This window comes from Erithacus rubecula (assembly GCF_903797595.1).
Source record: "Erithacus rubecula genome assembly, chromosome: 2".
In the NCBI taxonomy this organism is placed as follows: Eukaryota; Metazoa; Chordata; class Aves; order Passeriformes; family Muscicapidae; genus Erithacus; species Erithacus rubecula.
The window spans coordinates 78,211,902-78,225,224 of record NC_136685.1 but is presented as its reverse complement, the minus strand read 5'-3'; the positions used below and the strand labels follow the sequence as shown (position 1 = coordinate 78,225,224).

Here is a 13,323-nt window from a genome sequence, read left to right as displayed (position 1 = left end):
TCCAGCCTGTCCAGGTGGTGCAGCCCAGGCTTTCCCCGGCTGGACCCGCTGGGGCCGCTCCATGGCCTCACAGGGGCCATTTTCCAGACCACTTCCCAATCCATCCTTCCTCCCCTCCCCGGGGACGTTTCGCCCAGCTGCACAAGCCATCTTTTCCCATTCCAGCACCGCGGGATGCTCCCATGGCAATCAGCTCTCCCCATCTGCGGTGGAGGATAAACATCCCCGCATCCTTCAGGATGGACAATGTCCCGTAACCTCCTTCTCCCGCTAGGTGCTACCCGCCGAGCGCGCTGGCTCCGGCCAGCCCCGGGCTTTCTCTTTCAGCTTTTAACAGGTGGGCTCAGCCCGACCGCGGCAGGACCTATGGCTCCGGGGTGCCGGAGCGCGGGGCGGCCGCGCGTTCCCGCCGGGATGGGCGCGGATCCCGGAGCCCCGCGCATTCCCGGGCCGCCCTCAGCCCCGCCCGGCCCAGGCGCGCGCCCGCGGCGGGCAGCGGGCGGGAGGCGCGAGGCGGGGGGGGGGGGGCGGAGCGAGTGCGAGCGCCCCGCCCCTCCCCCGGCCGCGTGCCCGCGCGCGCGCGCGCCCCCCGCGCCGTGACCCATTTCGCCGAACAAAGGATTCGCGCTGGAATCTCGCTCAGCGCCGGGACCTAAAATGGCGCCGGCGCGGCCGCCCCCGCCCCTTCCGCGGGCGCCATAGAGACGGGGCGGGCGGAGCGGCCTCCCCTCGCCGCAGCCGCTCTGTAGGCGGGCGCGGCCTCGGCTCGCTGGTGCGGGCGGGAAGGCGCTGCCGCGGCATGGCGGGCGAGGGCGACTCTGAGCCGGGGAAGGTAATGGAGGGCGGGGGGGAGGCTGAGCGTGAGGAGGATCGTGAGGAGGAGAGCGCGGACGAGGAGGAGTGTGCGGCGCTGCTGGGGACGCGGGAGGTCATTGCAGAGCAGCAGTGACCGCCCCGCCCGCCGTTCCACCGCCCGAGGAAATAACTGGGGAACAATACACGGAAACCCGCGGCAGGGCTGAGGCTCTGCGGGCCCGGGTGGGGATTTTGTTTGTGCTCCCCCGTTCCCTCCGTGGGACTTTCTCTTAGCGGGGGAGCTGGAGGGTTTGGTGACCCTCAGTGGTCAGAGACACAACAAATAACGCCCAGCCTGGCAACAGGTGAGACGCTATTTTAAAAGGATGCATCACGCTGCAGGGATGTAGCAGGAATACCTTCTTAGCCAACAACAGCGACGTATCAAGTGACTTCTTCCATATGACAGCACTTGAAATTACTCATTAGGAGGTTCGACCAACACAGACCGCATCCTTTCTGTCTGGTTTGTACACAGGGCCAGCTGATGGCTGTCCCTGGGGAGCATGGATAAAGCTAACGATGGGCATTTCCATGCTTGCCATCCCCATTACACAGACACAATGACTTGTCTCGCCGAGTTCTCAGCCCTCCACAAGCAGCTGAGTACTGTACGTCCTCAAAATCTACTTTGACCGAGTGGAGTACCTCCATAACGAAATAAAACAATCACCTTTGATGAATTTTGGTACAGTTGCACATGTGATTCTTCATGCTCTAATGATTCAAGCACAAAAGAACGAAACGTGTTCTCACACCGTCCCTGACCCAAGGATTGATAGCAGAACAATGTGCAGGTGTTAGAGGGGCAGCTGCCTTGACCCTGACCCATGTGCTCAGCCTAGACAAAGGGTCAGGTCATCTCTTAGTGGTTTATAAATGTTTTTATTCAGTATCTGCTATAAAGTTCTCTGCTACATGTTCGTTCTTCAGTAACTTAACTTGTTGCAGGTACTAAAATTATATGGCATGACTAACTGCATACTTGATTGTAACCTTCCTTGTTTGTTGTGATGTAACAAAAATCCTGGATTCTTAAGGTTCTTCTGTCTTCCTTTTTTGTAAAGGTAAAAAATGAAGTAGTTATTTTTTTAGTATTCAATAGAAATAAAAAGAAATAGAAGGAAGGCTTTGTGCAAAACTATATTAAATAAATTATTAGTTAACTCTTCCAGAAACATCCCTGATATATCTGTACCTATTCACTTTTGGTCAGCTATAACCCTGGATGCAGTAAGATCTCAACTGGTTATACTTGACTGCTCAGATAACAAGTCAGTTTTACAGTGGAGTTGGCATCATAGATTTCTACAGAAGTGATTTTTTTAAAATTTATATTTGTTTTATTTTGTGATTGTTTTGTTTTGTCTTTCAGTCTTTTAAACTCCTGGGATTTCTTGATGTTAAGAATGTCCCATGTGCACGAGAGTCAGTGCTCTATGGCTCCCTGGGGTCTTTAGTTACGGGTCTTGGACATTTTTTAGCAACTAGTAAGTACCTACTCCTTTTGGGTTTTATATATTATTTGCAAGAAAAAAAAAAGGTTCTATTTGCTGTTAAGTGTTATTTATAATGGGAAGTCATGCAAGTTGTTTTAACTTTTCAGAAGATTTCTTTTTTTCTTTCAGGTAGAGTTAGAAGATCTTGTGATGTTGCAGTTGGTGGCTTTATTAGCACCATGTTAGGATACTGGTATGTAAAATGAGTCTTCAATTTTGACAGACTTGTGTTGGCTGAATTGTACAATGTGATCCTTGTGTTTCAGTTTTCAGAAACAATGTTTCATGTTGGTTTTGAAACCACAGTAAAAAGATTGCCTAGCAAAGCGTCCTCTTCTTTCTCCCCAAAATACTTTTCTTCTTTAAAGGAAAACAATATGTTTGAATGTTTATGTTTACATATGTATATATATTTTAAATACTTCCTATTGTTTCTTGAATCCTAAGCAATCAACTGCCCCACTTATTTCCATTTTTCTTAATTATTTTTTCCTTTACATACCCTGTCCTTATGTCCTAATTCCAAAGGCAGCATGCTGAATTTTACTAGCATTATCACATGTGGTTGCAACTTTTCAGCTGCTTGAATGACTCTGGTATGATACTGCCACTCATATAAAGCAGGGAATTGTGTTTTCTTTTCATCTCCTTCTCTAGGTTTTACTGCAGGTTCAACTTGGCCCAGCAAAGGATCCAGCAAAGAATGCTTCAAGAAGGAATGAAAAACAGAATTTTATATGAAGGCAGTTATCTTGATCCAGAAAAGGAACAAAGTGGCAGTGAAAGAAGCAATTCATAGGTTGCTCTAGAGGACTTGTGGTTTAATACATCTTTGGGAAAAGGTGGTCCAAAAGAAAGTCAGTCTACACTGCAAGCCTGTGGCATGTCTAAAACTGGTAAATCATGGTTTTCCTAGGAAATCTGGGCAGGAAATTCATAGTGAATCTGTTAAGTCTGTACAAGCCTTGCTTTGTTTCATGTATGTATGTGTGTGTGTGTGTGTGTGTGTGTGTGTGAGACTGCACACATTTGGAATGATGTCCTGTTAAACATCTGGGAGCTGATGTGTTCTCTTGCAGGGTCTCAGAGGATTAACAACAGTGATTTGGGACAGCTTTAACTTCCATTATAAACAAAGCATGGTTTGTTTTAGCAAAGTTGTAATTACATTTCATTTAAATACAGGAAAATATTTCCATCACCTGTTGAGTTGATGTATCCTTCAGTGCTATTATTAACAGTGCTGTTTTTAAAACAGGAATATTTAAGCAGTGTAGGAGAAGGCTTTGGTTATGCAAGATGGGTGATAGCAGCAGCCTTTGTAAGATTTCAGCTGCAGGATAACCAGATAGCTTACATACACTGTGAAGATGAAAGATTTCAGTCTTTGTTCTGTTTGAAACTGTGAATAAAATCACACTTCAGAGCAGCCTAAACTATGTAAGTAACTAATTTTTTACTTCATTAAAAATCTTGCTACTTAAGACACTTCTGTACTATTTATGGAATAATAATTACATTATTTTCAAGTAGCAATGTTTTTTCTTTCAATTTTTATTTAAAGGCATGTCCTACTTAACTATTTCACTGTACATTTTTCAGTTAAAAGAAATATCACAACATAATTTCAAGGAAACCATCTTACTTGGAAATGCAGTGTTAGGTCTAATAACATATTAGTAAAAAGATGACTGATGACATCATACTCCTTGCTTGCTTCTGTCTGCACAAGTGACAATGGTTTTATTTTTTTATATAATTATTTGTGGTCTATTATGGTGTAAGCACTTTCTGGTCTAAAGGCATTTCACCAAGGAAAAATAGTCCTTTCCCCCCACCCTGTACTTAGTCTGAGAGAGTTTGTGATCTGTTGTTAATTCACATTAATGCAGAGAGGTTAGGGAATCCAGATGTAAACAGCAGTATTGCTCCACTTATTTATATGAAAATATATGTGAGAGCACTAAACAAACATGCTGTTTACTCTGGGAAAATTAAACTTCTACCCTCTATGGATTAGCCTCTTATAAGAAGAAAACAAACCTATATACTCTAATTCCTTTTTGCCTCTCTATTCCTCATGTTTCTTCTGGAGGAAACAAAGATAAATTTTATTGAGGACATTAATTTCAATATTTTTATAAAAAGTCTTCAGAAGACCTAATGCAATGAAACACTTCCTGTCCTCACTGCAAAATCCAAACTGAGAAGTTAATTGGTAGCTAATTCAGAGGAGACAAGTGTTTCTCCTGGTTCTGTGTGGGATGGGGGGCCAAGAGGACAAGGAGGCTCCTTCTCATTGGGATGGGAGCTGTTGCTTCATAAAGTCCTTGGAGCAGCAGTGGGAAACTGAGCGAGCCATGAAGCTGGTCTTAACAAGCTCCTGTTTTAATACATGGTTGAGCTCTTTCCTATCTGTAAAAGAAAAGAAAAGAAAGTGCAACCTAAGCAGGGGGTCTTTTGGCTGTGAGGTCATAGGTCGGCTGGAGGGTTTAGGCAACAAAAGCACCAGGATGAAAATTTACTCTTTAGCAAAGAGCAGTTGTAGAGCAAGAAGAGAAGGTGTTTTGTGCTGATGGGAAAGAAGTTAGTGTGTGCATAATGGCATCCTTCAAAAAAAACCACAAATACTGTGACTGGTGAGAAAATAGAAGCAGAATTATGGTGCTATAAAGTAAAAAAAATCTGGGGAAAATTGCAGCATTAAACCCTCTGTGGTGTTAATTTGTGTTGGTATAAGTTACTGCATTTAAGGATATTAGCTCTATAGCAGCTTAACTACAGTTTTAACAATAACTATGAAATACTAGATGTATCTGCATTGCATAGATAACCCACCTAATACTTCTGCTTCACTCTGCAGAGTGTAAAATGAGCGTGCCACATGTTCACAGAAACACTAGGGAAGAGGCAGCCTGGCCAGCATACTGGAGCTTCAATGTTTACTAAAACTTGAGGTGGAATTAACTAAAAGTGGAGGCCTTTGCTTAATAGGTCAGGGTTATAGGACAAGGAAGCTGACTCGATGTGAAAGGAGAGGCCTGCAACAGCAGAGGGAAGAATGCTCATGGTCAAACATGCAGGGGAAAAAGTCTGGCATAATTCCTTGAAGTGCTGGCTCCAGCTGCTTCTGTGTCAGCTGTGGAGAGTTAATTGAAAGTGACTGATGGGTTACCCTGATTAAAGAGTGAGAGAAAGGATAAAACAAAAAAACCTCAAAGCTATTAGTTCTCATAAATTAGGATACATTGTCAAGAAAACAAAAAATTCTGTTACTTAAGTAATTCGGAACCATTTTAAACAATGACATAAGTATTTTTTCAAATTAGTGAGTTGTATCCCTATTTATCTGTTACTGCTGATTTCATACATCTTAAGTCATTGGTGGAAATACATACCACACCTCTGTATTTTATTATCAAACTTGAAATGTAAAAGTATTGCAGCTGATGACAGATAATGATAGTGCTTGCTTTGCCTAAATTAAAACTTACCAGACAGTTACTAGGAAGGAAAATAAAGAATAATTTTGAAGATGTTTGGTTTTTAGCCCCCTCAGAATAAACCATAAAAAGGGAGAGAATGAAGTATAGCAACTTGAAACCATAAGTTGTTAAAACCCTGTTTATTTTGCCAACAGTTATGTTAGTTGGTCACTGAATGGTGACTGACAAGTGGTTAGTTTTTATCCCTGAAGTTAGTGAAATCCTTCCTTACAGCAGCCTAAACCACCAGCAAAATAAAGAGATGGGTTTGTTGCTCCATTGCTCCTCCACACCTTTCTCTTCCTGTTCCCTGCAGTAGTGATACTCTGGGAAAAGGCGTTTGCAGCTTCCTCCAGCAGGAGCACACACTTGGGACTCTGGCAGCAGCCAGAGGCCACTTGTGCAAGGTGTGTCCTCCGGGTCCTTTGGGAAGGGAAGTCGCTGTGGAGGTACCAGGCTGAAATATGGAGATCTGAGGTTAATTGCCAGCCCCATTCCCTGAGCTGCCTGTGATCAGGTGGCCTCTGCTATTCGGTGCCTCCCACAGGAGCAGATGTCCTTCTTCAGCCACTGACAGATGCAGCAGGCTCAAAACCCAGGAACTTTTCTGAAGGTGATGGCAGAGGCAGTTATAGCTGCCATCCCAAACTTGTCATTTACCTCTTCACCCAAGCAGAGATTTTAGGGAGATGTTGGCCCTCGCTGCATTTTGCAGGCTTCCAGACTCTGTGTGTCACTGCCCACCCCGAGTCCTTGTGTGCTCAAAGGAAAGGCCATCTCCTGTCACCGAGCCTGGCTTTTGGTAGGGTTTTTTATTTGGGTCTGCAGGAAGTGCATTTGTTATTTCTGGTATAAGCAATCTAGGTAACAATGAAGTACTGTGTGAATTCAGCTGTAATGAGGTCCCAAGCAAAATATTTTCTCCAGCTTAGTAGACTAATTCCCATACTTGTTCCTATCCAGACATTTAGCTCAAGAGTTCAGTGGTTACCCATGAAAATTGTTTGCTTGCTCCATTTAACTCTCAAAACAAATACGTTATTCTTGCCTTGAAAAACTGATCAAAACAAAGTTTTGCAGTATATTCAGATGCTCCTTTGTTTATTTTTCTTTTCCCAAAGCAAGAACCAATAAGTGATATCTGAAGTGGAACTGAGTTTTAGTCAATGTGACTCAAGGCCTTGGAACAGGTAACTTTCTTAAACTTAAAATTAAAATATTACATTAAGCATATACAGTGGCCAAACCTTTTAATGGTGGTGGAGGAGAGGCTAATGAGAGAGCCTTGGATGACACAGTTTGAGGAAAACAGATTTTCCTTCATGACAAACACCCTGACTAAGGGTAAGTCCCCTTTTTTCACACACTCCTTTGTTTTGTTTTTTTTTTCTGCTTGAGTTCATAGTTTGCCTGAGAGCCATCCAGCAGGGGTCTGCCTGTTTCTGCTGGAATAAGTCACAGCATCCTTATGTCTGCTTGTTTTCAAGATTAAGTGCAGTTTGTTCTGAGGCTATTTTAATCCTGCCAGCTTCTGTCATCTATCATGAGCAAGAGTGCGTCAAAACCCTCAACTGTCCTGAACATGCCAGGAGCCCTCTGGCAGTACCTAAAATGTACCATGGGAGTGGACAATTACCACTGCAGGGATCTTTCTCTTTAGACTGGCCACAGCTCCAAAAATACCCAGATTGTATAGTGTGGTGATCTGTTTTAACAGGAACAAAGGTTCCCCCTTCTCCTGCTGTGGAGAGAAGGAAGCACATGCTTTACATATTTTTTTAACTCCTTGTTTATTTTGTCAAATGCTGTAACAAAGAGCAGCAGGTGTGAGATTTCTCCCTAGACAATAGATCCTCATCTCTCCTATTGATGGCAAATGGCTTGTGATAACTCTAGTGCTCACAGGGTGCTTTTATCCATGACACATCTTGGCCCTCAATCTTGCATATACTGCATGGCAGGTTTTCGAAGTTCACTTACAAGCTTTACAACTCTGGCTGATACTCATGCTTTCTGTCATCCAGGTCAGGAGTTCTTACCACCTTTACCTGTGCCAGGTGGCCACAGTGAGAGATCTTTCTCCTCCACTGTCATCACTGTGACACTGCACAGATGCTGTGGAAACAGGATGAGAGATGCAGCCCACCTGCCCCTTGCTCTTTGTTATGTTACTTAAGCAATTAAAGGGAAGCCCGTACCCCTCCCTTTCAGGAAACTGCTCAGTCTCTGGCTGTGATAGTGGCAATATCTCTGAAGATGAAAAGCCAATAACAGGTTTATCACTGGGCTGATACATTACCACAAATGGCTGTTGCAGGAGTCCTTCACAACAAATACAGAGAAAAAAAAATTCCATCAGTCTGTTCCTCAAAATACAGGGGAAAATACCTTATTCAGAGCCCCCAAAGAAATCTGAAGCTACCAGTGATTGTTATGTGCTATGCTTATAATGCTTTCCTCCAATATTTAAAGCCCTTGAGGGCTGTCCTGAGGCAGCACTGGGAGGCCATGACAGAATTTGTTTGACTTGGTTTCTTAGCTCTCATAGTATCCCACTGTCATATTCTTCTATTACTGCCTACTGAGACTCCCAGATAGATGAAAAGAGCTCAGCCTTTTCTTCCTAAACCTCACTTGAACCATTACCAGAGTTTCTTTCCCCCACTAACAAGCACAGTGGCCCTCTCCTTCCCTCAAGCCAGTCAGCATTAATTTCTGCTCAGAAATTTCTCTGTCACCATTCATCCTTCTGCTGGGGAGCCATGTCTCAGTCTGTACATCTCTGTCATCCACACCAGTGCTCCCAAAGAGACACTCTATCTCGAGAGCACCTGAGTGGGTCACAGTGGCCACCTGCCTACCAGGTGGCCAGGAAGCCGCTCCCCGGAGCACTGCTTGGCTCCAGCAGAGCAAGGGATGCCCCACACAGGGCTGTGTGGACACACACGTGCAGCCACGCTCCCCTCGTTTCAGGAATGCTGTGAGATGCCATGAACCACAGCTCCTGTGGTCTCACGCTCCTGGTACGGCACCAAACAGGACAAGACTTGGAGCGGTTCAGAAACTGAGATAGCAACAGCACTGTCCCTCTACTGACAGCCTCCTGTGGGATCCATGCTTACTGGAATACAGCCACCATTCAAGGAGTCCGTGCACTCCCTCCCTTCCCCCACCAGCCCTTCAGTTGCCTTCAGCACTGTAATCTTCCCTGGATTTGTTCTGGAGCTGGAGAAGGATCCTTGTAGTTGGTAAATAATGGACCTTTCAAGGCAGTTAGTACCTATAAAAGCAAGATCGTTCCTGAAAACTTTTCTTCGTTGTCTGCACGAGGATCTGCTGAAAGAAACGGTTGGAGTCTGTCGTTTCCCTTCTGCGGGTGTTTCCTTAAAGGCAAAAAAAAATCAAAAGGGACTGGCCAGCTGCCAGGCTGTGGAGGCACATAAATATCCTGGGGCTGTGCCAACGCAGCCGCTGAAGCAAGAGCAGCAGCAGGAGCAGCCCAGTCCCAGGAATGTCCGGGAGCCGCTGGGGAGATGCTGATTTTCAGGAAGTGTCTCCCGGCCTCCACCACCTTCTCCACCGCCAAGCGAGCGCTGGAGTTTTCTCAGTGCTGAGCAGGGCTGGGGTCACTGTGCAGCCCTGCGGACTGGAGCACTGGATCGCAGCGTTTGCTCCCACCTCCTTTCCTTTGGAGGAAGCAGCTCCCACTGCAGCCACATATGGGAACCAGCCAGTCATCTTCAATTTTGGCAGCTGGTGTGATGCTTGGTGGGCTCTGCTACACACAGGACATACTTCTTGTAACAAAGGGGCAGGCAAGTTCATGCAAAAGGTGTGATTGATGGAATAGCCTAGGTCTGGAATGCAAACATCCAGATTGTGACATTTAAATGTTATGTTCACTGATACTTAAATATTGAAATAGTTCTTACTGAGCTCTTACAGCTGCTTTCTCCAAGGTCTCTCAGAAACAGGGTGAACACACAAGACATTGAATTTGCATAAGTAATTTACAACTAGTGTTTCTTTTTTAGGTGCTTGTCTCACTATGTAACAATAGATCAGATTTTATTGTTGTTGTTGTTGTTTTATAAGGCAGCTGCTTGCCTAATGGAGTGTCCACTAGAGGCTGGGAAGCAGTTAGCTGAATAGCAGCCCTGCTGAAGAGGATGGGACTTACTGGGGCTGCCAAGTTGAATGTGGGCCAGGAGAGTGTTCTCTCTGCAAATAAGTCAACCTGCAGTCTGGGCTCCATCAGGAAATATGTGGCCAACAAATGAAGGGATGCACCAGTACTGACGCTGCTGAGCAGTGCATCTAATACGGCTGTCCAGCTTTAGGCTTCTGGCTCAACAGGGATGTTGAAAAACTGTAGAGACTCCAGTGATGGGCACCTAAGGTGTCCACAGAGCTCAGGGCCTACCTTCTGGAAAGAGAGTGGAAAGAGTTGGATTTAGTCTGTGGGGTGAACTAATAAGAGCCTAATATTATCTGCAGGAGATTTACAAAGATGAAGCCAAGCATTTCCTGATAGCTGCAGGAGATGTGGCAGGGGCATTGGCCACAACTCCAGCTTGGGGACTCCAGGCCAGGCAGGAGGACAGGTCTGGTTTACTCTGAGGCCAGTGCACTGGGCAGCCCAGAGAGGCCACGTCATTTCCACCCTTTGCAGGTTTTCAAGCATCATCTAGACAAAGCCCCAGCTGACCTAAGCACAGGTGCCAGTCCTGCTGCAAGTGGGAGGATGGACTCCAGAAGCAAATCTCAGTGATTCTGCAGCCTACAGAGAGACACTGAATCTGCAAAACCCAAGTCAGGAAAAGCCCAGAGCCATGCAGAGGACAACCTGACTCACACAAAAACATCCCTTTTTGCCTTCAGGAATTGTTCTCTCCAATGCAGTTCTCCCAGGCTGGGTGGGAGGCCCCACAGCACCACAGGTGCTCTGGCAGCAGCAGGGAGCACAGAGCAGAGGAGATAAAGTGTGCAGCATGTGGAGGTGCCAGGCTTTGGATACACAACTCTGCTGCTCACAACCTGCATGTGATGCTGCATGTGGACTCGCTTCTGGTAGCTCAACCTTTCTGAGTCTTGTTTCTCAGCATGATGTGAGCAAACCCCAATGTCATTTCTGTCAGAAAAAGTTACTACAAGTAAATACCTCCTTCTAGACTTACTCATTTCTTACCCCCATCTTTCACTGCTTTCTTACTGCAAAGACAAAAATTCTTTTATAATATAAAGCTTATCTTGCTTGCTCAACAGCCCCACTAAGCTGAAAGTTCAGCAGAGCCCAAATATAGCTCTAGCTTGCATATGAGTAGGTTACATGGAAACTGAAAAGAGAGAATCAGACCTCTCCTGCATGTCCCACCTTGTAAACAATCACTGGTATTTTAAGTGTGTATTTATGTCCAGGCAGATCTTCAGTACCTTTCCTGGCCTTTTAATTTTGCAGCTGTCTTGGGCATCAGCACTGTTTCAGAACTCCCCATGTCTAAGGCAAACAAATCTTTGTTCATATCTGGAGGAAAACTTCCAGAGCACAGTGGTATAAGAGTTATTGCAGGCTAATGTGACATAAACAAAGGCCACATCAGACTAGATTGTATTTATATGCCACAGGAGTTATCAGAGGTGTCCTAGTAACAGCCATCTGATTCTAGCTAAGGGAGAGTTAACACTGGGAGAATGAGTAGCCATTCTATCCTTTTGTGCTAACCAAGCAGCGGATCCTCTCATCATTAGTGGAAATTGAATCTGCCCTGGGCTACCAAGTTGTAAAAAACTTTTGAGCATGAAAAAGTTTGAGGAAAAAACTTACCCATAGTTTTGATTTTAGTAACTTCTAGGACCAGAAGTACTCTCAAAATCAAAGATTGTCTACTGAACCAGAAGAGAGAACAAAAACTTGCTATGAAGTAACACTTGCATATCAAGTCATCCATGAGTAATTGTATTTCTAGGTTTTTTACACTTGCCTTTGTTTTTTGCTATTGATGTTGACCACATGTTAAGTATTGAGCATCTTTTTTAAGCTACAGCTAAGTTTATGTAGCTATAAATTAATTGGTGAATCCTTCTGCCACTCCCAGTACTGGCAGAAAGACAAACTAAGTCAAGAGTCACATCCAGAGTAATTGCAGGCCAAGTCCTGATTTCAGCCAGTTCCCTGTAAGGGCTGGCTCTGGAGTGGCCTTCTGTGCTGGAGGAGATGGCTGGTGCCTAGCAAAGCAGAGAAGCTGCACAAAACTAACCTCTAATCTGCCACTGTTTAAAGAGGCAGCCTCCCTCCCCTCTCTGCCTGCACGGGGACTTTGCCTGGCACTAGGCTGTGTGAGAGGCGCTGCTCTAGCTTCACCACAGCCGGTCTGCTACACACCCGGCTTACAGAGCTGCTCTTCTGAGTTTCTGCTTTCCCCTCAGCAGCTTTTCCTGACACCCTGGAGCATTCCCCATCCTCCACAATGATTTGGGCCAAGTTGTCTCCAGCTGTACTTACTCCTCCTTGCTAGTTCACAAATACAGCATGTGCACGCTTCTTTGCCTGGGAGAGCCCAGCCCCTGGCAGTTAACATCTGCAGAAGTGTCAAAATATTTCACATCTCTGCAACTCAGTTTGATTTCTTGTGGCTTAGTCTGAGGTTGCCCTATTAGAAAGCACTGGCCTAGTTTTTCAAAAGGTCATGGACAAGGAAACTTCCTAATCTTAAAATATGACTTCATCACCTGTTTCTATTAAAAGCATTGCTGGGAGTGTTGCAAGAAGGAAAAGAAAATGAATGGCTTACCCTATAAGTAAGATTTTTGCTTTTAATGCAAGTGGCTTGGACTGCACAGAGTATTGCCAGAAGATGGATTTAATTCATTCCACTATCAGAAAAAGTGGGCACATTTAAAAATGTCTTTGCTGCTGAGCTGTCCTGCAGTAGGCACTGAAAGGAGCCGTGTACAGGTGCCACTTACACTGAGCTCCTACACGCAGGTGGCAGCACTGCCGAGTATCTCGGTGCGGCAGAGGAAGCAGCCAGCACACTGCAAAGGCCAGCTCCTGACAGCAGAGCCGGCTTTGGGGACAGGGACCTCGTGAGCCACCCCAGAACCAAAGCCTGCCCCTGATGTCCCACAGCTGAGTCTGTTTACAAAGTCCTTTCACGCTGGACACTGCGCCTCGCCAAGACCGTGGCGTGTCGGGGAAGCACCTCCATGTACACAGGGTGTATCCTAGCGACTGTTTCCAGCGGAGGCAGAAATACAACTGGAGATTGTTTGGTTGTTAAGCGAGCCCTTCCCCCGGGACACGCAGCACAGCCCTGCCTGGAGCCTGCAGCTAAGCGTGCACGGCCCCTCGGCGAGGCCACAGCCTGCTGCGGGATGGGAGGGCAGCGGCTGCATCGACAGCGCTGCAAGAGCACCGCTGGCACTGCTGCACAGCTGCACGGGAACCGTGTGCCACGGTCCTCTTGCCAGAGCCAAGCCCGAGG

At 45.8% G+C, this 13,323-nt stretch overlaps 1 protein-coding gene across 1 annotated transcript; it reads left to right on the top strand.

Moving 5' to 3' along the window:
* The first annotated feature begins 572 nt into the window (after positions 1-572).
* On the top strand, positions 573-3,838 carry COX20 (cytochrome c oxidase assembly factor COX20). The gene is made up of 4 exons (XM_079298778.1): positions 573-832; positions 2,231-2,345; positions 2,484-2,547; positions 3,012-3,838. The coding sequence occupies exons 1-4, from the start codon at positions 800-802 to the stop codon at positions 3,151-3,153; spliced, it is 354 nt and encodes a 117-aa protein (XP_079154904.1). The 5' UTR covers positions 573-799; the 3' UTR covers positions 3,154-3,838.
* The last annotated feature ends 9,485 nt before the right edge of the window (positions 3,839-13,323 follow it).

Excerpts from the sequence above, each read along its gene's own strand:
- COX20 (XM_079298778.1), top strand. The coding sequence starts at position 800 with ATGGCGGGCGAGGGCGACTCTGAGCCGGGGAAG. Across the intron at positions 2,346-2,483 it reads TGGACATTTTTTAGCAACTA|GTAGAGTTAGAAGATCTTGT; the intron begins GTAAGTACCTAC and ends TTTTTCTTTCAG. Across the intron at positions 2,548-3,011 it reads AGCACCATGTTAGGATACTG|GTTTTACTGCAGGTTCAACT; the intron begins GTATGTAAAATG and ends CTCCTTCTCTAG.